Source organism: Argopecten irradians, chromosome 14 (genome assembly GCF_041381155.1).
Source record: "Argopecten irradians isolate NY chromosome 14, Ai_NY, whole genome shotgun sequence".
Classification (NCBI taxonomy): domain Eukaryota; kingdom Metazoa; phylum Mollusca; class Bivalvia; order Pectinida; family Pectinidae; genus Argopecten; species Argopecten irradians.
This window is the reverse complement of record NC_091147.1, coordinates 6,132,192-6,159,846: the sequence shown is the minus strand read 5'-3', so window position 1 is coordinate 6,159,846 and position 27,655 is coordinate 6,132,192. Positions and strand designations below refer to the sequence as shown.

At 36.2% G+C, this 27,655-nt stretch overlaps 2 protein-coding genes across 3 annotated transcripts; both read right to left on the bottom strand.

Moving 5' to 3' along the window:
• On the bottom strand, window positions 1-23,271 carry LOC138307297 (thialysine N-epsilon-acetyltransferase-like). 2 transcript variants are annotated; one of them, XM_069247950.1, is made up of 6 exons: window positions 23,145-23,271; window positions 8,891-9,163; window positions 8,494-8,542; window positions 2,444-2,515; window positions 1,588-1,739; window positions 1-856 (listed from the first exon to the last, which is right to left on the bottom strand). In XM_069247950.1, the coding sequence occupies exons 2-6, from the start codon at window positions 8,954-8,956 to the stop codon at window positions 686-688; spliced, it is 510 nt and encodes a 169-aa protein (XP_069104051.1). In that variant the 5' UTR covers window positions 8,957-9,163; window positions 23,145-23,271; the 3' UTR covers window positions 1-685. The 2 variants fall into 2 exon arrangements, with proteins under 2 accessions (XP_069104051.1, XP_069104052.1); XM_069247951.1 differs by lacking the exon at window positions 23,145-23,271 and having other exon boundaries at window positions 8,891-13,408.
• Window positions 23,272-24,116: 845 nt separating this feature from the next.
• Window positions 24,117-26,953, bottom strand: LOC138307386 (thialysine N-epsilon-acetyltransferase-like). The gene is made up of 5 exons (XM_069248098.1): window positions 26,796-26,953; window positions 26,417-26,468; window positions 25,595-25,666; window positions 25,159-25,313; window positions 24,117-24,939 (listed from the first exon to the last, which is right to left on the bottom strand). Exons 1-5 carry the CDS (start codon window positions 26,859-26,861, stop codon window positions 24,772-24,774), a joined length of 513 nt encoding a protein of 170 aa, XP_069104199.1. The 5' UTR covers window positions 26,862-26,953; the 3' UTR covers window positions 24,117-24,771.
• Window positions 26,954-27,655: the final 702 nt, after the last annotated feature.

Here is a 27,655-nt window from a genome sequence, read left to right as displayed (position 1 = left end):
TTTCATTTTCATGCTTTATTTCTTATCTATTTTTGTTAATGATAAAGACCACTTTAAATGTATATATACGTATTAGTTGTCATAACGCTAACGCGCACCACTGGATATGCTAAAACACCCACTGTATGTCACACACCAATGCATGTCAAAAATATGAGAACTAATGCTTAAAACGCTCTAGCTATATATATAGATGTCAATGTGACTTTGCTAGTTGTCCTAGCTCGGGTCTTTTCATTAGTAGCACAATCAGGTTGTCAATGTGACTAAGCTAGTTGTTCTAGCCCGGGTCGTTTCATTAGTAGCACAATCAGGTTGTCAATGTGACTAAGCTAGTTGTTCTAGCCCGGGTCGTTTCATTAGTAGCACAATCAGGTTGTCAATGTGACTAAGCTAGCTGTTCTAGCCCGGGTCGTTTCATTAGTAGCACAATCAGGTTGTCAATGTGACTAAGCTAGCTGTTCTAGCCCGGGGTCGTTTCATTAGTAGCACAATCAGGTTGTCAATGTGACTAAGCTAGCTGTTCTAGCCCGGGTCGTTTCATTAGTAGCACAATCAGGTTGTCAATGTGACTAAGCTAGCTGTTCTAGCCCGGGTCGTTTCATTAGTAGCACAATCAGGTTGTCAATGTGACTAAGCTAGCTGTTCTAGCCCGGGTCGTTTCATTAGTAGCACAATCAGGTTGTCAATGTGACTTTGCTAGCTGTTCTAGCTCGAGTCTATTCATTTGGTAGACATTTAAGTCGGTCGTCTCGGTGACGTCATATGCCCCCCGTTTCTTGTAGAATTCTATTGACGCCGTATTCCAATTGTATACTTCCCACTTCAATATTTGACAATCCTGGGCTAAACCAATCTACAAACAGAAAAAATACTCCTGAACTAGACCATTCTACAAACACAGAAAAAATACTCTTGGGTTAAAACAATCTACAAACGGAAAACAAATATTTATTTCCTCTCGCCCATACCAATCTTCAAACAGAAAAGCAAATATTTAAACGCATTATATATATATATAAGCAAGAGGAATTACTCGGAAGGTTGGGAGGGCGGGATGTCAGGTAGGAACACAAACTCCAATTTGTCTCTCATAAAGTCACTGCAAATTAAAGTACCCTAATCTCCGTGAAAACTATTCTGATCATCATTGCACGGGCACAGGAATATCTGTAGTCTCTTATAGTCTAATATTATATGCAATTTATCTGTATCACTTATAGATATTTTGCATTTAGCTAAGGTGTCTCTATCGCCTCTGAGGTTCGTATACAAACTTTATAAGATCTTTCAGACAGAATTGTGAGTAATGTTTAGAAAGCCTAGTAAAATAAATTATTAACAATAGGTGTTTATATAATAATCACAATTTTATGTCGACAACGTAACGGTTGAATAACTTTGGATTATGGAAGATGAGGATGAACTGAGGACAAAACCTTGACAGTGCTACAGTGTATATACCACATAACGTCAAAGACGGACGGTAATGACTCTACGGACGGACTAATCAATAATTGGCAATGTAAGTGTACATTCGTGACTGTAAAATCGGTATGTTAATTGCCAATGAGATAAGTTATTTACCTGTGCTACTTGACTAAAAAGTTTAGATCCAACACCGCTGCCCCTGTATTGTTCTGATAGAAAGATGTCCTCCAGGAAGATGGTCCGCCCAATGCTAGTGGTGTAGATGTAGAAGTATAGGGCGTAACCCCAAAGGAAGGTCTGGTCTTGTGCTTTCCATGGTAATAGGGAATTAAAAAGGTTTAAATACGAACAGGCACCAATAGGACATTATCTTAAATGATTAGTGCAGCAATAAATAAATAAATAAATGAATAAATAAAAAGGGAGCATACAGCAGAGAATTGCTTTAAATGAATATTAAATAAAGTCTCACGCAATAGATTTCCTACCTTTTAGCGCTATCACTTGTTTTTGGTCGCGATTAACGGGTAGTGTCGACTACAACTCAAATTTTGTGTGAAACAAATATCAAATGTGGAAAGACAGCGATTGCCAATTGCACATCAATTGCACATTAAAGGAACTTATGATGCAGAAAGAAATTTTCATGGAGGTATGTTGAAAGGTGTTAGGCCTAGTACTGTAGTAGTTGAGAAAGGAATGTAGTCAGTGCATTAAGTGTGTTTACAACAAGGCAAAGCAAGGGGACTAGCGTAATACGTTGCAAACAACTTTCATGGAATCAATTAGACCGGTATTGAAATCATTGCCCAAACAAATCACCCGGACGCATATTCATTACAAAATCCAATTTAATAATCGCATTTAGGATCACAATGAAATTTATTTTTATAAATGTGCGATTGATTGTCGATACTTATGATATTGCAAATTATTCAGTAAGACTTCCCACTAAATAGTTTCAAACTTTACATAAGACAAATAGTTGACATTAATCACGGCTGTATCATACCTCTCATTTTCTTGTCTTCAACAACTATGCATTCGAACCATTTCCACTCTCCGAAACCATCTTTCCTGAGTCCTGCATGATTACAAAGTATTATCATTAGGGATACTTAGTACAATAAGTGGTATATGTATACGCATACGGATACGGAGACGTATTTGACTGTAATCGATCATTACATGTAACTTTTTCCATCAACTCTATAAAATTCTATACTTTCTTTATTTCGAAATTAAATCAACTACAAGATAACAATTCTGGTTCGAAACACGTGATTTTCGATCGCTCAACAGACTTTGGCTCTATAGCTATACGGACATCTTTATATATGTGTAACACTGTGCCGAAAATCAACCTCATAAGATGTAGAAAGTAAAGGATTTTATAGAATTGATGGCAAACATTACTTATAATGATAAATACAAGTAAAATACGTATTCGTATCCGTATGCGTATACGTATACCGCTTATTGTAAGTATTGATACATATACGTCATACGCAATCTATTTCTAATTCGTGACATTACAAAATATTTTACATCAGTAAAAGAAAAGTCAATTTTTAAAAGGAAGTGACTTAGAAAATAAACGTCTTCCTATTCTACTAGCGACATCGTAAAGTATATTGTGGAACGGTTTGACACCAATCGATAGCAGAATATTGTCATTTCAGGTCATCTGAATTCCATGTATATGTAAATCACATTATAAAAACCTCAATCAAGATTCGCGGGGTGGTTGTACAGAGAAAACAAATTTAAATTTAACTTTTGCTGAATGGCAGTATTTTAAGAGTTTCTTATTACTTTAAGTTATCATATTTTAAGGCATTTCATGCGTCTGTATAGTTTGTTTATAGAAACATAACCCTGTGTATTTTTGAACAAAAATTTGTTTGATGAAATAACGTACACATGTAAACATAGATATAGAAACAGAAGTATATTTACACATCACATGATCATCTAGAAACAACATCACATGATCATCTAGAAACAACATCACATGATCATCTAGAAACAACATCACATGATCATCTAGAAACAACATCACATGATCATCTAGAAACAACATCACATGATCATCTAGAAACACACATCACATGATCATCTAGAAACACCAACATTTCATTACATATAAGGACATATGCTACATAACTATACATATACATGTATAGCCAAGGCCCGCAAAAATAAAAACTTCTTAGACTCGTTTCATTCATAAAATGTCATATGAAATGAACACTCGTATAAGATCCTATAAAATATTCATATAAGATCCTATAAAATATTCATAGATAATTAAAACTAGTTAATGAAATTTGCATCCGAAGGTGTTACTAGTTATGTAATTTATAGGCTTTGTGGATCAATCACTCCTACCAAAGCAAACTCCCACACCAGGCCTAGTAACAAATAACTTATTGTAACGATATATTTGTACCGATATGATGTTTCACCGAATAATTATACGGATTTTTTATGTCATGTAGAGATAACACAAAAAAAGAACAATCGAGGATGCATAAACGGCTGTCTTCATAAGCACTAGTGTAACATGTCATTGAACGTTTCTCATTGGTTGTTGTAGACAAGAAATTAATGGATACATCACAAAATCTTCTGTATTTGCAGAATACATAGAGTATTTTCTTTGTTTCTTGATGAATACAAGTTATATTTCATTGAGTGAGGTGGAAACATTGACTATTTTAACGAGTGCGAAGCACGAGTGAAATATATCGAAGTTTCCATCTCACGAGATGAAATACTTCTGGTATTCATCAATAAACAAAGAATATTTCATTTATTATGTGGGAATATAGGTCACTCGCCTTATATATGATGTTAATTATTTTAGTGTGTGTGCCATAATTGCTGTGGTCCCTTTCGTTGTTTCTATCTGTTTGATATGACACCGGTAGGGTAGGGCTATGTATATAAACAGTCCACGTGCGTTTCCGGTTGAGTATTATTATAGCGGCTATGGTTTGTATCCTTGGGCAGTCTAGGTTAACTTGGTGTTTATCTTTGTGTATTACTTTTACTTACTTTGTTACCGTTTATATGTATCACTGTTTAATTGATCTAGTTAATTAATATGAATAAATCTCCATTTAACTTTATGTAAGTGTTTGTTGATGTGTAGTGAATTGCTCCGCCACATCCTTATGAACTTGGGATTGAGCTGTCTGTAATAAGCTCACCGTGTGTGCGTGTCTCTACTCTCGGGATTCGTCTGCTGACCGGTGTCGTGGGGATTGTAAATCAAAACTATACGATCACACCTTTTGGGAACTGACGTCCCTTCGACGCTGGTCTCGGGAGTGGGGATGCGCTATTACAGAATGGTGCTGTGACCAGGATGTGGAATGTGAGTATTTGATTATATGTCACTTGAACTATTTGTGAAATTCAGTTTCAAGGCAATGTGTATTTTGTAACCTTTATTGTTAGAAATAGCAAGTCCTGTAACAATAGACGTTCATCTACATGTTAAAACACAAAACTGTTATAATGAAGTAAGTTTTTGCTCTACGGTATCAGAAACTAGGAATAAGGATATTGATATTACTTTGTTAGGTTTTGTCATTGAAAGTATATCAATGAGACCATATTGTGTTGGTATGGGGAGATCGTAACTCTAAGGAAACTAGAAAGGAGCGTTACATTAATTAGAAAACTAATGAGTAATGAGAGGTCCAGCCAGTATTTAAACGTCAAAGACAGAGTTGGTAAATTGGAAGGAAACTCTAGGGGATATAGATAAACAAGGGAGAGTGTCAGGTCGGGTTCGACAATGGTTACTGGTGTATTATAGACATAGGTTGTCTTAATGCAAGGTGCATTTACATAGGATAACATTTAGAATGCTGATAGACATTAGGATCAATGTGTCTCTTTCTCCAATTGTTAAATGGGGTTAAGTTCACCAACTCAAAGGTGGATTCATTATGTTTTCAAAATGGGATAAAATGGTCGCGATACATAGTTTCGGGAGTGGAGAGATCGGCCGAGGTATACAGAATGAAATTCCTAGTGATACCTCCTATGTCAACAGTTGGGAGGGGATATATTTTATACACTAATGGGACAGTGATGACAGACTAGGGAGTGAGACCACCTAACGGGACAAGCACGTGTGTATCTGACTAGCCAGAGTCAGGATACTTACCACGGGTATTGGATAATTCATCCAATTACTGGTCCATCCCTACTGTGAGGAATGATGTGAGTGTGACCTGATGTGACCTGGACCCTGAACTCAGTATAAGGTCAGGGTAAGGTCAAGTAACAGCTACAGAAAATACAAGACATCTCCATTGGCATTGGCCTCGAGGAACTGTACCAGTTCTAGGGGGTTAACTGTCAATCAAATGGGGATCAATGGAGCTGTATGAGGGATACGGAGACGTTACGTACCTCCGTGAAGATGAAGGAAGACAATACCGGGGACGTTACGTACCTCCGGGATGATTAAGAAGAGGACCACCGGAGTTGGAAATAACACAGGAAACAGACATTTCTGAAGAGTGTGGTACAACGTTTTTGTGTTAACGTTGACTGTGTAAAGCGTTATGCGATTTTAATTTTATTCGTGTGGATTTTAAAAATAGAAGAAATTGTGACTTTAACATTTGGATTATTTTCATTTGTGAAATGTGAAATATTGTGGATTGTGTCATTTTTCATTTCAGGGAAAACATTGACATATATTGTTATTTGTTTGATTTTCAGTTAAACTGTATGTTTTCGTTACGGATAAAAGTTCCTATGGGTTAATGTTCTTTATGGTTACTCAGATTTTCTGGTGGGATTCTAGATTCGAACTTAGTGCAGTAACTGTTAATCTATATTAATGGGGTATGTCACTAAAAGGTTATTGTTCCATATTTTGAGGTATTAATCGGTATTAAGCTGATGGTTATGATGTTAAATATAGATTATGGACAAGATTATGTTTTGGTATATTGATCTACATAGTGTTTTATGTTCATATTTACTGTACACCATATTTGAATAGTAGCCATGATAATGTTTTGTTTATGGTACATGGAGGTCAGTACTGCCTGCTCCATAGAAATAGTGGTTCTGAAAATACTGTCACATTATACCGGGTTATGATGTGTGTAGTTTGTGTAGCTTTCAGATTTTTGTTTTGTTAATGATTGGAAGATTTTACTTTTGTATTCATAGAGGCGGAAGTGATACCCATTCCAAGGGTAATTAAGATTGATAGTCTTGGTGACAAAGGTATATTTTTGTGAAAATGATACTTTGATCTTAAGGGGGGAGGAATGTGGGAATATAGGTCACTCGCCTTATATATGATGTTAATTATTTTAGTGTGTGTGCCATAATTGCTGTGGTCCCTTTCGTTGTTTCTATCTGTTTGATATGACACCGGTAGGGTAGGGCTATGTATATATAAACATTCCACGCGCGTTTCCGATTGTGTATTGTGATAGCAGCTATCGTTTGTATCCTTGAGCAGTCTAGGTTAACTTGGTGTTTACCAGGATATCGGTGAGTTGCCGGATGAGGTTCCGCGCTCACTGCGCATATGCCATAGATTAGACCAATCAGAATGGGGGTGCGACATCGCAAATAGGACCATGGGAAGGGGGGTTATAAAAGGGGCTGCACAGCTAAAATGGACGACTTGCATGGCCGGATAACCGGCCAACATCCAGGGAGAGATACATGTACCTTTCCCACCTCAGGAGCTGATAACAGCTACCACACAATGCTGACAACAGCACACGTACATTAGTACGTAAACGTTAGGGCACGTGGGGGTGTGTACACGTTAGTTAGGGAGTGGGGCTGTTGCTAGTGTTTACCGGGAGGTGAGGGTGTAGGGTATAAGTTTATAGGTATAGGAGGGGGGTAGATGTACCGTTATCAATAGGTCCTATATAATCCTATAGGGGTGTCCGTATACTGAAACCGTTTATCTTTGTGTATTACTTTTACTTACTTTGTTACCGTTTATATGTATCACTGTTTAATTGATCTAGTTAATTAATATGAATAAATCTCCATTTATCTTTATGTAAGTGTTTGTTGATGTGTAGTGAATTGCTCCGCCACATCCTTATGAACTTGGGATTGAGCTGTCTGTAATCAGCTCACCGTGTGTGCGTGTCTCTACTCTCGGGATTCGTCTGCTGACCGGTGTCGTGGGGGTTGTAAATCAAAACTATTCGATCACACCTTTTGGGAACTGACGTCCCTTCGACGCTGGTCCCGGGAGTGGGGATGCGCTATTACAATTACATTTGTTTTCTCGCTTCCATTTTCAGAAGACCATCACTACTAGTTCCGCAATAGGTTATTCCGCCATGGTATTTTGCCCCTGCGATTACTACGTCATATTTTTGTGAGCATAACGTCATATTTCTACACAAAACATGACGTCATTTTCATAAAACCTGTGTCGCCTTATCTAAGACCTGTTTTGTAAAACCTCATATGCATTAAACACATTACAGATAATGTTTATTTTGATTTTCATTTAACCAATAATCAATAACATTACTGTATTTATCACACAACTGACCCGCCCAGGCATGTCATAAATATCGTAAGACATATGTGAAATAACCCTATAATGACGTCACATATAAATTTGACGTCTTTTAAAATATCTGTATGACGTCGCATGTTTGTTTCAATAGACGCAAACGTCACATCCGTTCCGGATTCAACTATTTTGCTTATATTTCCATTAATAACATTTATGTGATAAATAGAATCTTATACTCGTGACTTTGCGATATGAAATTTATCAAACTCGTTAAATAATTTGATAAGCCACTCGCCTAAAGGCTCGTGGCCTATCAAAGTATTTAACTCGTTTGATAAATTCCATATCACTAGTCACTCGTGTAAGATCCTCCATATATACAACAGAGGAGATAATTTAATACCTTCTCAGAGGAGATAATTTAATACCTTCTCGACATTAAGATTACAATGAAAAGACCGGCGTTGTTTAGACCAGACGTCTAGTCGTCTACAGTAGATTAATTAACACGGAGGTATACTCACTATCTGCTGTCATTTGTAAGGACGGATTCCTGTTATAAACGGACATTTCCTACAACAAAAGATACTACCATTACAATTTTGCATTACTAACTTTGATGGGATTGGGAAAAGTACTAATGCTATCGTATACAGAATAAGACCGAAATGTTATACACAAACCAATAATACAATATAGCTCTACCGGCTAAGCCAAAAAAGCCTGCTGCGTTAGCACAGTTTTAGAAACTGATATTCTGCTTTTGATAAACCGAACTCAACACATAAAATGGCTGAGGAAATGACAAGATGAACAAGATACAATACACTTTCTATACAAATCAACATGTCAGCACGACGCTGTATTTTGTAATCATACGGATTTTAAACATCATGCTTTTGTTGGTTTGTAATGCTATACCTGTCTGAGACGGAGGATTTCCTCGCAGTCCCCTGCCACAGCCGGTCTGATGGTATACTCCTCCATTATCAGCTGTTGTCCCGTCACTTCAGTTCACCCCAAACTCACGTATTGACCTTGACCTGCAGGTCAGCGTTCATACCATAAACTGCTAAAGCGGTTGGCGTCTCAACACTCCGACTGTGTTACATGTGTGATGATCGATAGACATCTGTAAACTGTACTAATCAATGTAACTCTATCTAAGTCTGGAATGTCCTTAAAGGTAAAAAACTGAAAAAGATATGAAATTTTATGGAACTTGTCTTAATGTTTGCTCGCCAAGGCTCGTAAAAATAAAAATTTCTTTAGACTCGTTTTATAACATCTCTTCTGAAATGAACACTAATGTAAGATCTTATAAATATATCAATATTTGTTGTTTAATCTGTAAAGGTAAATTGGCTAATTGATTAATATTTGTATTTCCCATAATGTAACAATTGTAATATTTGTGTTTTTATGATCTGGTAAATGTAAGCTTTAAGCGTTTCGTTGTTTGTAGTTTATACAATTCACTATACGTCCGACACCAGTGTGTTTTTATCATATTGTGTCATTTGTTAAATTGTAGTCTTTGATGGGCACGTTAAAACGAGTGCGTAAAGTTGTTTCCGGAAGTTTGGCCCTCTTCAATTTGTTTGTAATTGATGTAGTAGCAGTAGCATTTTTTTTTTTTTTTTTTTGTAACGTTGTATCACTGAAAGCGTATTAATGTATTATTCATAGCTACTGATTTATTCAGTAAGAGCTGCGCTAGAGCAATCATATTGGTTTAGTGTGAACTAGTAGCTTGTGCAGGGTTCGTACACACGTCACGTTTTCTCTATCATACTGTATTCATATATGTAAGCTACGCTATCTACGTATAGTGTACACTTAATAGTAATTTCTTATTTTAAGGTGTTTTATTCAGTAATAAACTGCATTAAATGGATAAATTCTGCGTGGAGTGCTCATTATCATATAAGTATTAAGTAGACCCTGCTACATTACCATCAATATATGTATACATGTATATATATGTATGTTAGTGTATGCATGTGTGCCAATTAAATATGTTAAAATGAAATGATATAAAATAAGTAAGAAAATGCAAAAATGATACTAATGATATATATTAAAACCCGATGACATATTTTAATGGTTAATAAGGGCGCAGCCCTTCGTGCCCGAAGTGCGATTCACTTCTAAGGTAACAGATACACGAAAATATAAGAAAAAACACAATGTTCAAAATTCAATCCTACACACTGACAGCTTCAGTTTGCAGCCGCCATTTTCCATGCATATGGGGAGGTAGTGCGTTGCTCCGGTACTGCTCTCCCCAGTAAATATATTTAACTAATGCAAATGCATAACAGGAGTAATTAAACATTTTTTAAATTATTTTTTTAAATAATGATAATAACCCTTTGAAAATTAAAAGCTATAGAATGCAGTCAAAATATCCACCAAACGACGATGAGCACAAGGAATCAAGACGTCACTAACGTGAACAAATGGCGCGAAATCATAGGATTCGCATACGTGGCACTCCAGGCCTTGAATGGACATAGAGAAATCCGAATTTTTGAGTTCATTTCTTTGAGTTTATGCTAGACAATTATTACATCATATACTTCTATAGTTTAAAGTGCGTCCTTTTATTTCTAAATTATGTCTTCTACATGAAATAGAAAATAAAATAAACAAGTAGAGCTTCGCTCTTCCTATACCGTGCATGATTCATATTAAAAAAAATCTGGCTGCGCCTTTTAAGGCCTTGCCTTCAGTTATATTATGCTAGTCTATGATAATACATTTGGGATCACGATGTTTGACATACATTGTGGATATCAGTAATACCAAAATATCACCTACATCGTCTGCTGCAGGTAGGGCATGCCATTAATACACAGTTACAAATTAGATTTTATATGAAATAAACGAGATAGCAAATGATTCTATATAATGTATACTGACAGCATTTGCGTGTTCTACTGGCAGTGTGGACGTAAATTAAATTGTTCCAACACATCAGACAACAACGGCTCAGTAGTCCGCCATATTATTACTTAATCGTAATTAATGCAAGCAGTTACAAATAATACACCGAACCAATGTTACGGTGCTTCAAACGGCCCTACGACACACCCCTCTTTCTTTCAATATTATATTTAATTGTATATTGTCCATAGATATGATATAGGGAATAAAAGAAAGTTTACCAAAATGCAATTAAGTCCATGTGTGCTCAACTACTATGGATGAAACTAAATGTATTGATTATTGTTCAATAAATTTTTGAGCAATTATATATTTAAACGTTAAAATTATTATTGCCTCAAATAATATTTCAGCTCTCAATTGGCCATGATCCACTTTAAAGTCTGTAAACACTTAACTACGAAATTGTTCTCTTAACTCGATTATCTTCATATACACTATGAACTGATTTAATTCGGAAAACACTTTGAACAGGTCAAATAGGACTAAAAGCTAGAAATGGGTCTTTAGTCTTATGAATAGATTTCTCGCTGATTCTATTAGACGTTTTACAGCGTTTTCAACCAACTTTTCCGTTTGACTGAGGATACGCCGGTGAGCTAGTTACGTGCTCAAAATCCTAGCTTTCAGCAAATTTGTTAAATTCATGACTCTGAAACGACGGTCCGTTTTCGCAAAAGATATCATCTGGTATCACATGTCTTGCGAAGTGGGCCTTTAATTTTCCAACTACATCTTTACCAGTTTTGTCGTACAACCTGTCTATCTCGAAGTAATCGGAAAAATAGTCTACTGTCACCTTCACGTTTTCTGCTTTAGGTCCAAGATATCACCACCTATCTTTGAATAAGGTCGGTCAGGTAGCTCGTGGTCTCGTATTTAACGGTTCTTTCGGCTGATCGATACATCTGATATAACATATCTCACATTTACTGACAAAAATCTCCACGTTTTTTGTACATTCCTGGCCAACATAAAGATTATCTCATTCTCCGAATGCCTCCCTGTATTCCTAAGTCGATTATGCTGCCTCAATGATATTTGTTCTTTCACTCTCCGGTACAACTACTCGGTCACTTTTGAAAACTAGACCTTTCTGCACGATAAGTTCATCGCGGAATGTAAAGTAGACATGAAGCTTGTTATTGAGGGCGTCTTTAGTATCCGGCCATCATTGAAGAATCGTTGGATTCTGTAGCGGCTTGCAGCCTGGTGTATCGGTGGTACCACATTAATGTTTTCAGTCTCGCACTCAGTTTCAGACCGATTTTCACTGTTTTCCTTGAGATATGCTCTACTGAGCGCGTCGGCCATGTACAATGTCGGACCCGGTCTGTACTGAATTTAAAGATTGAACTTCTGCAACCGAAGTAACATTCTCTGGAGTCGATTCGGAGCGCTCAAGAGATTTTTTTCGACAAATAATCTCTAGCGGCATATTGTCCGATTCTACTTTGCTTTACGTCCATAGGTAAATGCATTTTTCAAACCTCGAGCTCTCTACTCCGAACACCACAGCCAACAGTTCCTTCTCGATTTGAGCATACCGCTCGTCCGTCTTAGTCAAGGACATCGAAGCATAACATATCGGGTGTCCATCTTGCATTAAACATGCACCTAACCCTGTCTGAGACGCGTCGCATTCTAAAACGCTATCCTTTGAAGGATCAAAAAATTTCAACACTGGAACTGCTGTTAGCCCGTTTTCACTTTTTCAAATGCTGTGTCATGTTCACAATAATCCCATACAAACTCGGTATCATTTCTGATTAAGTGTCTTAGAGGTGTTGTGATTTCGGATATGTTTGGTGTGAATTTCTGGACGTAGTTCGTCATTCCCAGCAATCTTTGTACATCCATTTTGTTTCCTGGTTTAGACATTTCTCTAATAGCCCGCGTGTTTTAGGGTCGATTTATAAACTTTCTCTTGAGATTATGTGTCCCATATACGCTACTCGCGATAGTCTGAACTTCAGTTTGTCGCTTAAGATTCTGCTCGTTACACATTTGAAGGAATGCTTTCAAGTTGATCTCACGATCTGTCAACGCGTCCTCATCCGTCTCTTCCGAACCGTATATAAATATATCGTCGTGTATGGCCTTGACACCATTCAAACCTTCCAAACACTCATCGATTCTTCGCTGGAATTCCTCGGGTGCCACCGATATATCTGTAACGATGAGTAAAAGTTGTCCTGTGTTTCATGTACACGTACATCTGTTGGTCAAATTGTCCTGTTATGATATAATGGTAGCGTCATGTAAATGTGTCCGTCAATATCTATTACGTGTGCGTAATGTGGTGTGGGTTTTACGTATTAACTGATTATGTATGCACGTAATGGCACGTGACCTGAGACTGACTATTGACTGGACGCCAACGACTAAGACCGGGTACACTTGTATACCCTGATGTACACGTGCCAGACGAACTAGAGACGGACTACGGGCAAGTCCTTATACACGGGGGAGAAACTACATCACATACATGGTTGTCGTTGCAATCACACCTGTATTTAAGAAAGACGATACTGAAAATATTAATAACTACAGAGGAATTGCTCTTGTTAGCTGTACGGGTAAACTTTTTACATCCATATTGAATGAACGTTTAGTAAAGTGGAGTACTGTAAATGATATAACAGATGCTCAGTTTGGCTTCAAGCCTTTCTATTCTACAATAGATGCGATATATGTACCTCAAACCTTAATTAACAAGCATTTAAGTTGTATTGTTGTTTTGTAGATTATAAGGAGGCATTTGATCTTTGTGAATTGCTTAAACAGAGTGTAAGAGGGAAAGTGTTACAAATAATTCAATCATATTGATGGTTTTATAACACTGTTTCTTGGGGATGCTCTACTGAAACAGTTATTATCTTAAAGGGATCGTCCAGATCATACACACAACACAATGTTGGTTCCATTTAGATTTATTTACTTATTTTTACTATACTTATACAACATCCTTGTACATATTGTCTAATAGGAAACATGTTCCTTTTGTCTCTCTCTTTCTTGGTTCATTCCTTTTGAGTTCTAACTCTCAACTCTCTCGGTCTCTCTGTCCATTTTTAACCATCAACGTCAGACTCTAACGTTCAACTCTTCACCCTAACCATCATCTATCTGCATCTTTGACATGCCAACCTCTTCAACTACAACCTCTATTCTAAAACAATCCATTTTTTCTTAGGTTGTAGAAAAATCATAAAAAAAAACATTATGGGACTTTGATTGAATCAGAACTCAGGTGACAGTGGATTTTGTTTCTTGTTTGCAGAATGGCAGAGAATATCAAACTAAAACAGGAAGAAACTGGACACTCATTTAGTTCGACCAGACAAGATGACCAAGGAGAATACATACCTCAAGTTGGAACAGCAACCAATACGGAGAATGGCCAACATGATATGGCCTCATCGCATGGGAATGGTTGTTTTTCTTATGGTCTTGGTGCAACTGCTGCAGAACCTTCTGAAGATCAGCCGGAAAGCTACTTTCAGATATTTCAAAGCCAAGCCAGTAGTAGATCAGAATCTGATTATGTTATAGATATGAAAGGAATAAACCAGTCGACACCTTACTTAGATCAACTACAACCAAAAGGTAACATGTGTTAAGTTAACATCATTCAGGTGGAATATATTATCTAGTTAATTCTGAAAATAATTTTATATTAAGCCAACTATCATCAGATGTGGGGGCCCTTTGAAATAACTGATGAATTCAGGTGACAACTGCTGCGCTAAGCATTCAAAGGTCACTATAGCCTATAGATAACGGTACAAATGTGTCATATATGTCAGGTGATCGTTAAGACTGTCCCAGGAGCCTGTTGTATTTTAGACTGAATTTACAGCAAGTGACTATCTTGCATTTTGTCAATAAATCTTAATCAGGCTTTCAACACAAATAGCTACAACTTCCTTCACAGAACAATATTTTTTTCCCTAAGTATTGGGATGTGGCCACGAAGGGGTACATAAAGTGTCAAGTGATTCTTGTATTCCCACAGTCAGATAAGTTTAATTCCAAACCATTTAGGGCCCGGCATCATAAAACTTTCTCATACAGATTTTTACTCAAATCTGTGTAAAATCATATACCTGAGTGAAAAATCTGTCTGAGAATAGTTTAATGGTGCCGGGCCCAGATTGTACTGTAAAACAACTTATTTTCACGGCGACTTCATTTTGCGTTTCTTGGAATAACGACAATATAATTATAATGTAATGTCGTCACGATCGAGATCTACTTGGTTCTGCTTCACCTGCATGATTTGACACATTTTTGTGGCAATGTATTTTTCACCATTTCTTTCCCAAGCAAAATATACAATTTTACAGTAGATGATTATTTAAAGTAAATTATGTAATACATGATATATGTGCCTTGCGTATCATTAATTGTGAACTTTTCATTTTGTAGGTGTTCCTAGTGGAGGGTTTCTCTACGAGTTTGATAAATGCATCTTTTTAGAGAAAACCTGCAACTTAGACCAGTTGTTGAATGGACTGTTCTTGATTAACCGGTTTCCACTTATAAAGAAAGGATTGAAAACACTGGCGAAAATATTCCCGGAACAATATGAAGTAAGTTCTGTTTCTTTCATCGCTTATTAATTACTAGCCCATTCTATATAGGAAATACTATATAAAATGAAATTTTTGTTGTGCAGAATCGCTGGTCGAAATTTTAATGAAATGCTCGCATCCTTATGGGGGTGGTGACTCAAAATTGTACAAATGATAGTGCTGACCCCCGAGGGCCGAGATATCTTTGTCCGTCGAGAACTCCTCCTAAACTACTTGACAGATTTTGATAAAAGAGGTATGGTCACTTTCCGCCTGCCACGACCTAGGCCGCGCACAGCTCTTTCTCGAGCTAAAATAAACTACATGTAAAATGTCACATGACGTATTATGGATCTCCTATGTCCACAATAGATTGACATTAGATATTAGTCTATTTCATTGTTCGCATAATAAACGGCTTTTACGTGATCGGTGCAAAATTAAGTGTACTAATTATAATTACTAATCCATACTGACTTTCCGTATATTATACCAGGGTTGATGTGACACAATGAATGTGTATCGTTTATTACAGAAACATATTGCAGTGTATTTATATTATTACATTATATAAGGACATTTTTTCGGCTATTTTTTAATTATCTTTATTTGTGGTTTTGTTTATATTTATCACAAGTTATTCAAAATATCTGTGTGATATCTATTGATGACGAGTCCATCGGACGACCGTTTTTTTGGGAATAGGATTAAAGTATTATTTTACTACATTCAATAAAATCAGCCATAGTAAAAGTCGGACCTCCTATGCGCTTTATGTTAAGGTGATTCGTTACAGTTAGGCCTAAAAGTTTCCCCTCATTTAATTTTCTTTAAAATTTGCTCACTGAAAAATTTGTTGATAAACTGTTTATTAAGGCTTTTATTTGAAATTTGATCGAGTGGTTTCGGAAATATTGTACTCTCAATAATCCTACTTTACAGTCTGTTTTTCTCAAAATACAATTCTACACACGTATTTTCAAAGCTTGGTAATTGACTGAAATATTACAAACAACAACATTTTTTATCTTTAATATGTAAGTTTATATGGCTATCAATGAACTCAATGTTGTTTCCACTCTTAAAACTACATTAATTGTGATTCTTTTTACACAAATGCGTATAAATGAGGCCTAAAAAGGGCCAATTTTTGCATTTGAATTTCAAATCAAATACCTAATTTCAAAAATTGTGTTGTTTAATTTTCTTTAATTTTTTGTCCACATAATTAGACAGTTGTTTGGGTTACGATGAAAGAATATAAAATATGACCAGCGGAATTTTTGAGTAATTTGCCTTTGTATACCCCTACCCCCTCAAAAATGTCTTTTTTCACAATTATATAAATAGACCGAAATCGAGAGGTAATATTTTTATAAAAGTACATCTTATATATTCAACATCATAAAGGGTAAGAGTCTGTTAATATAAATTGTTAAAACTGTCAATTTTATGTCACGATGCCACCAATTCGATGCTATACAAAGCTAAGAAAGGACACAAATTAGCCATTATTTTGCCTGGATAGAATATCTGAAAATGATTATAGAAAATTCCCTGTAAAGATTCCACTTCAATTACCCTTTAGACAATCTATGATTTTATATTGTTTTAGCGGAAAATATTTTATCAAAATCTATCTTTCCATCGTGAATATATCTTAGCTTCAATAGTCGTTTGAGGCAGATATTCAAGCATAAATTTGAATTTGGCGCCAAAATTGTAGCTATGAAAAGCGTCTACGTGACAACGATCGAATCGAAGTTGATAACTTCAACTTCGGATCACAAAAATTTCGATACAATCACAGGGGCCAACTCAATGAAAATGGATGTTGTCATTCATTTTTGTATTTGGACTACGGGCAAGTCCTTATACACGGGGGAGAAACTACATCACATACATGGTTGTCGTTGCAATCAAAATGGCGGAAAATTGTTCGCTTCAAGGTAAAAAATGGTATGCTGTGTCACGAATAACGACAATCTCAATACGACAATGAGTGCACCGTACCCCGGACATTTCCGTGTAACTGTACCAAGTGTTATTTGTGTTATAAATCTCTCCGTTTCTTCAAACACTCCAACACAATATCAAAATATTGCATGATATCGTTAACACAATCAAGCATGGTTTTGTAAATAACTCAAATTTCTGCATATTTCCGATGTCGCATGTTGAATACTTTGTTATATGATGTTGCATATTGTAATTAATCACCGTTTAATTTTGAATTAAGTATATATTCCTCATATCAAGATATAATATCTACGTTTTATCAATATGATGTCGTTAACACTTAAAACTGGAAATGATGTCGTCAACACCTTTTTAGCTTTTACTTATTCGAATATGGCATTGAACTGCTGTTAATTAAGATTTAGCGTGTGACAAAACATTATAGGCTAGTTAACACTATTCAAGTAAGCTGGCGGCTTAATATCTCATTTTTAAAGCATTAATTTTGTACATATAGAAAATGGTGAAAGCATTTAAATATGATCATTTGATTCATAAATCAAGATCTATGAAATGTTTGGTTTTAAAATATTGCAATCACAATTATTACTATATTTTTAGTAGTCGATCGATCGTTGTGAAACAAAGGGACATTACTCTGAAAAAGGCGGAAGTATCTCTTTCCGATATAGATAACGCATATCTATATGATATAAAATTATTACCAAGATCTGCTTCGTTGAAATCAATCCACTAGTTTAAGAGTAGTCGATCGATCGCTGTGTCTACAGGCGCGTCATCTTAATCCTGTATACTCATAGACAATATCTCGAATATCAAATATAAAGATTATGTTTATCTGGACGACGGACGGACTAAAAGTCATCATGACGGGAACGGGGTGAAGGCAGTGTGTGATTATTCGTTCTAGTAGGAATTGGCTGATGCTTACATCGATAATAAAACTTAATTTCTGAAGGACATCTTTTTGTAGTTTTAAAAGGTGGTCGCTAAATGCTGGTATAGCGACCACGTTCCCATGGATTTTTGTCTATGACTTAATTTATGTCTTATCCGAGGCGACAGATCAGCGTCTTTGGCCGATGTATATAAATTGTATAGTTTTTGTCATCACTCCGCTGACCATTAGCTTTTCTTTATGTGCGTGGTGCCAAAGATCTAAAAACGTCATTCTTGGTGGTCAAATATAATACGAAAAGCCCGTGCATGTTTTACAAAATAGAGTCGTTCACCATTTATGTTCATGCATGTTTGGGCGGATTTACGGTACTTGTTTTCTTAAACACTGGCCTCTGCAATATAGAATTGTAGTTAAGTCTCATCAATACTATTTGACTGTTAACATAGAAGGTATGCCTATTTTTGATATAAAGCGTTTGGTATTGTGTTCTCGTCAGCAAATTCGGAAATGTGCCCAGGTAGAGAGAGTTATGATATTGCGCGTCTTCTTTATAGCGATACTTTGAAATATCTCTTCTAAATGCTTATTTAAACATTGTTGACTGTGATCTAAATGTGTTTCTTTTCTAAAATAATCTAAAGATGAGGAATAATGTGTAACACTTGGTGAAAGTCACTTGTAGTTTCAGTGTAACTTTCGGTTGTTATTTAAGGCCAAATAGGTTTTGTCGTATTGTCGCTTCTGTGATCGACAGTGTGCTAAGCGATAGAAATACTCCGGCCCGCGCCAATACGACAAAATTATGCGACAATGCGATAAAACAATGTTGTGACATTGACTGGGCATTTTTTTCGCTCCGCCCACTGTCAGGCCTCGTATTGTCGTATTGGCGCATTCTTCATTGCGATTCTTAACTGTTTTACCGAATGAATTTTCTGCTTGGGTATTGACATGACATTTTTTCACCTTTTTCGATATATTACATGTATATGTATATGTGTTTTTTCCCTAAATTGACTTTTTTGACTTTCGTCTATAAATCAGGAAAGTACTTAAAACGTTAAACCCGTTTAAAAAGATCTTGTGAGTAAAAAGAAACGATTACACGCGACAAATAATAACTGTATATGTACGTGTATTATGTTTTACGAATCATTACTGAATGGAAAGGAAGTTATATCCAGCGTAAATGGCTGTTTTTCGTGGGTTTTGGTGCTAAATATATAGGGATACTCCATAGCAAGTTAATTGATATAGGAATAAGTTATTTTTCGTGTGTACAACCATGACTATCGAAAAAATACTGTTATTTTAACAATCATATACGAGCCACCAAACATACAAATTGGATAATAGTGTTGACGACATCATTTCCAATTTTAAGTGTTAACGACATCATTTTGATAAAACGTAGATATTATATCTTAATATGAGGATTATATACGCAATTCAAAATGAAACAGTGATTAATTACAATATGCAACACCATATAACAAAGTATTCAACATGCGACATCGGAAATATGCAGAAATTTGGATTATTTACATAACCTCACTTGATTGTGTTAACGATATCATGCAATATTTTGATTTGTGTTAGAGTGTTTGAAGAAACGGAGAGATTTATAACACAAATAACACTTGCTACAGTTACACGGAAATGTCCGGGGTACGGTGTGCACTCATTGTCTTGTTGAGATTGTCGTTATTGGTGACACAGCATACCATTTTTTAGTCCGCTAAACCTGCCTATATTATTAGGCTTTTTTAATTTTTTTTTTTTTTTTTGTCTAATATATAGTCAGATCGCGGTACCTCTTAAAAATGTGAAATCGTAGGCCAGATTTGGCCTACGCTACGTCAGCGGCATATTTCTAATATATCGTCCATGCAATGCCGGGAAAACGTACACATACCTTTATATTGGGATCTTATGTACTCCTTTGCCCCCATGTTACATCCCATTTATGAAATTAAACAACTGTGTACAATGAAATACTTCCGAGACCCTTCTATTTCACACATTTGTAATGGCCGCCGTATACACATTTAGTAGAGCAAACGGCAGCCAATCAACTTCGCTTCCGGATTTATTTTTAAAAAACCACGTTTGGTTGAAAGATAAACAAAATTTCTACCGTGTATATGCTACATGTATATGCAACGTGAACGGAAGCGAAGTTGATTGGCTGCCGTTTGCTCTAAATGTGTGAAATAGAAGGGTCTCGGAAGTATTTCATTGTACACAGTTGTTTAATTTCATAAATGGGATGTAACATGGGGGCAAAGGAGTACATAAGATCCCAATATAAAGGTATGTGTACGTTTTCCCGGCATTGCATGGACGATATATTAGAAATATGCCGCTGACGTAGCGTAGGCCAAATCTGGCCTACGATTTCACATTTTTAAGAGGTACCGCGAGCTGACTATATATTAGGCAAAAAAAAAAAAAAAAAAAAAATTAAAAAAGCCTAATGAGATTGTCGTTATTGGTGACACAGCATACCATTTTTTACTTTGAAGCGAACAATTTTCCGCCATTTTGATTGCAACGACAACCATGTATGTGACGTAGTTTCTCCCCGTGTTATATTTCATATATACCAAAGCCTTCGCACCATGGCTGCGAGGTAAATTTATTACATTTTTCCAATAGCTGTTCATTGATAAGTAGCTTACAGTCTTTATTATTCCATATATTATAATACACATATAGCACTGAATAGTTCGTGCAGTTATAGCTTATTTATCTATTGTTCTATGTGTAGTCGCTATATTAACGGCTTTATACTTTATTGTAAGATAAAAGGGTAGTCGAAAAGCATTTTATTTCTGTAAATGCTATGCTGTATATTGCAAGTATCATTCAGGTATATATATATATTATATATATACATGTATATGTCTCAGGTGCGTACGTGTCGGTGTGAGTGTACTGTTTTTAACTGTGTTTTGTGTACTTTTTACAGGGTATTTTAATAAACGGTTGAACACCAATGAACTTTTACCCTCTGATTTCTGTTTATGTTTACGGGCATTCTTTTCCAACGAAACCTTCCGTCATCCAATAGTGGCATCGAGTAGTCATTTCGTTTGAGCGATTTGTTTAAAGGTTGAGGGTCTATACGCACTCTGATTTTCCCTGACGGTTTGTGACAACAACTATTGACGATATCCAATCAGTCGGAACTGTGACAAGTGCCAGTACGTCCCTTTTTACCAGACGGTCTAATTCATCCTTGACCTTTGGTTTTGTTGCTACAGATTGTTTTCTCACCAGTATTTTCGTCGGTTCAAAAGTTTCGTCAATTTCCAAATGAAGTTCTCCTTCAAACAACCTTCATCTTCAAACACACCTGTTTTATCCAGGTAACAGATACTTATTTTCTTCGTTTCGACCAGGTTTACGACATCATCACCCACATTTCTCTCCTGTATGTTATGGGATTGAATTCTGATCAAATCCATTTCCTGTGTGTCAGCTGACCCTAGGATAGGGTGAACGCCTCCCTGCACGATCACAGATTCAACCATATATTTCTCCCTTGTTCTCAGATTGACAGTTTCTAATGTTCTCTTTCCAATGGGTTTAGTCGTGGCTTTGTTGAACATGTGTAGCTTTCTGATATAGCTTTTCAGTTCCTTAAATTGACGATCATGGCATGCACATGCATACACGTGTGCTGATAGGACATTAACCGATGAACCACTATGTAGTTGGAACTCAAAGTTTTTTTGTTGATTTTCAACAGTTCATTGATTCGCTTCGGTTCCACACCTAGTGCCTCAACTCGTCAACAGAGAACATATAATCGCTTTCCTCTGATTCGTCACTTACATGGTGCACGCGTCGATGACCTCCTCCACGCGGTTTGTGTTTTCTTGGACGTTCAGGCTTACGCTCGCCTTTACATTTTACCTCAAAATGTCCCTTATCACCACATCTTCGGCATTTACGTCCACATGCAGGGCAACTTTCCTTCTTCCTGTCGTGTTTTCGACCACAAGAATTACACGCCGCTTCGGACTTATGTGGAGTTGTTTTACGCTTCTTAAAATGGACTTCCTCGTTCATTTCTTCCATTTTTTCATTAGACCAGTAAATGTCAATGCATTTTTAAGTCCAATTTTCCCTCTTGAAGTAGTTTCTTTCTAGTACTTTGTTTTCAAGGCCTATTACGATTCTGTCGCGTATTGTTTCATCTTCAAGCATATCGTATTTGCACGATTTAGCCAGGGATCGGAGTTCGGCGATATATTCATCGATAGACTCATGTTTACCGTGCTCCCTTTTGTTGAACATGTATCTTTCATTGATGTCATTTGTTTGACCAACACAGAAGTCTTCAAATTTCTTGAACACCATTTCAATGTCATCTTTATCTTCTGCTGATTCCAATGTACGTTAGACCATCACAGACCTGGAGTGTTTCAGCACCTATACATGTCAATAATGTCGGAGAAGGTAAGTTTGACGGGACATTAAATTAAAAACAGTTGGACTTGACTTGACCACCTTCAGTACCTTGGGGAGCCTCGGCACTCCACCAACGTTTTGATTAACCATTGAACTCTTAAACCAAGTTTGTTTTCACAAACGTTTATATAGGGTCAAGCTTTATTCACGTTGTCCGGCCTCGTAGTCCTCGGTGAAATTTGGCGGGAACAACATGGTCTGGGTACCCCTTGTTTACAACGATCCGTGCCTCCATATCGATTAAATTCCTGGGCTCACGATCGATTTTCATGATAGTAGTGTCACTTACCTTACCATCGAAATCCATTCTGATACCCTGTTTCGTCTTCTTACTGTCATTGTGGACGTATTGTGTTCCTACACATCAGACATCAGCTCAGTTGTCCGCCAAATTTATTACTCAATCGTACTTCACACAAGCAATTACAAATGATACACCGAACTAATGTTACGGTGCTTCAAACGAACCTACGATACACCCATCAGTAAAAGCTAGGAAAAAAGTCGCTATGATAATGAGAACTCCTGTTTATGAACATAGGGTTTAATATACAGTACATAGTATTTCAATGGACATAGGGTTTGATATACATAGTATTTCACAAACTATGCATTATGCAACCGACAGTTAAAAAAGCACTTTTCAATAACGAAAAGGTCTTTTGGAAAAAAAATAACCGGATTGTGTTTTTTTCTTATTTTGGTAATTTTTGTGACTTGATAGGATAACCCTGTGGCAAATATATATGCAAATAAGATAACCCTTTTGAGCAAGCCATACATAGCCATTTCATAGTTATACTGATGACCTCTTTTTCCTGTTTACACCAAGTCAACAGCTACATTAGAGTAATTTTATTCAGAGCACGAATGCTATCTTTAGGTGTAAAATAGAGCAGGTAGACACAGAGATACCTGGCCATGAGGTACTTGTTTTAATCGGCTAACTGTGTAGTACGATGTCCAGCCTGTCTGACCTCTTGATATGTATAGTGCGATGTCAAATGTTTCTGACCCCTTACTTTGTAGAATGATGTAAAGTTTCTCTGACCTCTTACTTTGTTGTGCGATATCAAGTGTTTCTGACCCCTTTTTTGTAGTGCTACATTTGTATGTTGTTATGGCTATGTAATAGAAAAATACCCCATGTTTTGGATTTATATTAATTCATGGCAGATGACGCCAGTATAATACTTTCTCAATTCCCTACTCGGAACAAATATACCACTGACCAAAGCAATTCAGTTATGGCAAAACACAATCAAGATGGTATAATATATTTATTGTTGTCTCTTGGCCAGTTAATGTACATGATACATCAGTTATTTAGCAATTCATTCACAATAATCAATAGATGGATTTGTTGGTGTAACTATCTATTGATGTTTTATTTACACACATCTGATATAATACATAACCATAACGTATTAGTGAATGGTAATGATATGATCAGACATCGCTTTGAATTTGTTTGTATTGTATACATTTTTTTTTCTTATTTTGGTGCAACCAAAAATCAACAACAAATCTTATTTGGATAAACACATTTTGAGGTATCATGGTATTATTGCTTTATAAGTGTCACAAAAGAAATATCACGAGAGTAATTTTATTGAGCACGATGTTCCTGGTGCATGATAAAGCACTAAAAAGACTACTAATACATTTGTAATATGCACTTTGTACATTTTTTTAAAACTGTTAACGATAAAATCAATAAATGCAAAAATGTCTTGTTTCTTTTGAATAATGACCCCATACGATTATAATGAATTATTAAAAAAATGTTTAATTTAATTGAAGTTAACTACATGTATATGTGTGTACCTCTATTCACCACAGGATGCCGTTTGAACTGTGAAAAGCAGCAATAAATAGTCCACGATAAACGATCCAGAGTAAAATCATGTTTGATATTATGTCTTACACAACTGCTCTAACACGGGTCTGTCCATCCGAAAAATATTCCAGTTCTCTTTGCTAGTCACATCAAACGCGCCACGTGCCTTGTAGAAGTCAATTGACCGCTGGTTCCAACTTAGGACCACCCACTGCATCCTCTGACAGTCCAGGTCCACTCCGATCTGTATCAAATAGAGACATAATTTGGGTTATAACAGTGGTCCAACTTATCTAATGATATGCTTTGAAAGGCCATTTTCAGTTGGAAGTAGGTGTGTATAGTGTATAAGTCACCGACTGGTCACATATTTCTGGAAGTTCCATTAAAACTAAAGGTTCTGAGCTACCTGGTTGGGTAGCATCGGGTTTAAACGTTTAATGTGTGGCCTGGGCAAACATACCTTTATTACAGCATTGAAGAGCTTGGTGCCGATACCCTTTCCTCTTTGTGCTGGCGATATATACAGATCCTCTAGGTACATCACACGTCCTTCCCAGGTAGAGTAGGCGAAGTAATACAAAGCATATCCCCACAAGGTAGCTTGACCTCCCTCACCTGTATATGTATACTGTTAGTTAAAAAAATCGTGCCAGGTCCCTGTGGTTTCGTTCACATAAATATCCTTTTATCTAATCGTTAATTTCATTTTTATTTCTGTTTTCTTTAGAGACAAATTATTCAAAATGATTGTTCTTATGGTAGACCAAATATAATTGTGGTTTTATTTCTTGTCTATCAAATATTTTAGAATGATGTCTCATAATTTGAGAGAATTTGAAAGAATCATGATATATGGATGTGAATACAAGCCAATGTGTTTCGATAAAGAGCCTTACCTGTGTTCCCTTTAGCCTCTACAACCAGACAAGTGAAAAACTTCTGATCGCCGAACCCGTCTCTTCTCAGCGCTAAATGAAGGACATTCATTACGATGAGATTGAATATTCAATTGCATTTAATAGGAAGATTATTGCACAAACATTTGACTTCAGGCCTTGTATTGTGTATGGAATCTAAACTGGAACTATACAGAAAGAGATACCTAGGAGATATACAAAGTTGGTTGATGTGCAATGACCTGGATGCGTTACGTGTTAATGTGTACATGTGTGATTTGGGAAGTTGCGGTATATTTGCTTTGTATTCCATTTTCTTTATTGATGACGTTTTACTGATAACGGATACACCACGTATCCCTCGCTCAAAGTAGTACTTCACATTAAACAAACGCCAGGTAAATAAACTAATAAACATAAGTCAATATTGCAAATCAGATTGCACCATACAAAAAACTGCCAATGATATTTAGAGCCAAAATATTGATTTTGTCAATTCGTATTTTGAACCAAATAAAAAATGTCAATAATTCATGATTTCATTAAAGTAAGCATATAATATTAGGAATTAATAACTGACCATATAGTTTGTAGGCTCTGGGTTCTGTCCAGTTGTACAACAACAGAATGGTGTTCACATACATGCATAATGTGTACTTGTGTTTTAATCGTTGATATATTTTGTGTGGATGATCAACTGTTACAAAAAAAATAAAGAAATAATTATCGAAATGATATTTATCTGGTGTCGTTTTTAGTTCATATCGAACGTTAATAATATTTTTGTTAATATTATATGTAGTAATAAACAGTAACGCCTACTTTCAGCTGTCATCTTCACTTGCTCTGGTAGTTTTTCGAATTCGGCTAACTCCTATAATAAAAACGTATTTTCATAAGAGAAATTTTGGAATTGATATGTATATACTGTATATTTATTTTTACTTGAAATAATTAAACTGCTAAAACAACACTTGCTGAGGTAAATATTACCTGCTTATCAGCCGAGAGTAACCTCAGGCAATAAAATGTTTTCAGCCTTTGAAATACAATGTAGGAAATAAAAATTGACGGACGGATTATTGTCCCGGGCCTAAATCTTTCAGTCACAAATTAAATTCGACACCGTATAAACATGCAGCCAGTATACTGAATATGATGAGATACGAACACGTGTGTCGCGCACTTATGTATTTCTGACCTGTATCAGGCGAAGGATCTCCTCACAGTCATCCTTTACAGCAGGCCTGATGATGTAATCCGCCATTTTTTATGTAGAATGTTGATGTAACAACTTTTCGTCCTCCGGGCAGTCCTGACCTACATTCAGGTGTGATGTCTATATATAGATATCGCGGCCGGTGTCATACATTTATAACAACGGTGTTTTATTTCACTACATATCATATAATGGAATAAAGAATACATTTTGTGTGTGTAAGCTGTACACCGTGGAATACAAAATATGTAAGCCGTACACCATGAAATACAGAATATGTAAGCTGTACACCATGGAATACAGATTATGTAAGCTGTACACCATGGAATACAGATTATGTAAGCTGTACACCATGGAATACAGAGTATGTAAGCTGTACACCATGGAATACAGAGTATGTTAGCAGTACACAACGGAATACAGAATATGTAAGCTGTACACCATGGAATACAGAGAGTATGTAAGCTGTACACCATGGAATACAGAATATGTAAGCTGTACACACATGGAATACAGAGTATATGTAAGCTGTACACCATGGAATACAGAATATGTAAGCTGTACACCATGGAATACAGAGTATGTAAGCATATACACCACGGAATACAGAGTATGTAAGCTGTACACCATGGAATACAGAATATGTAAGCTGTACACCATGGAATACAGAGTATGTTACCTATACACCACGGAATACAGAGTATGTAAGCTGTACACCATGGAATACAGAATATGTAAGCTGTACACCATGGAATACAGAGTATGTTAGCAGTACACCATGGAATACAGAGTATGTTAGCTGTACACCATGGAATACAGAGTATGTAAGCTGTACACCACGG

Excerpts from the sequence above, each read along its gene's own strand:
- LOC138307297 (XM_069247950.1), bottom strand. The coding sequence starts at position 8,956 with ATGGAGGAGTATACCATCAGACCGGCTGTGGCAGGGGACTGCGAGGAA. Across the intron at positions 1,740-2,443 it reads TGAAGACAAGAAAATGAGAG|CACAAGACCAGACCTTCCTT; the intron begins GTATGATACAGC and ends TACCATGGAAAG. Across the intron at positions 857-1,587 it reads TTTTTAGTCAAGTAGCACAG|ATTGGTTTAGCCCAGGATTG; the intron begins GTAAATAACTTA and ends TTCTGTTTGTAG.
- LOC138307386 (XM_069248098.1), bottom strand. The coding sequence starts at position 26,861 with ATGGCGGATTACATCATCAGGCCTGCTGTAAAGGATGACTGTGAGGAG. Across the intron at positions 26,469-26,795 it reads AGATCCTTCGCCTGATACAG|GAGTTAGCCGAATTCGAAAA; the intron begins GTCAGAAATACA and ends TTTTTATTATAG. Across the intron at positions 25,314-25,594 it reads AGAGGCTAAAGGGAACACAG|GTGAGGGAGGTCAAGCTACC; the intron begins GTAAGGCTCTTT and ends ATACATATACAG.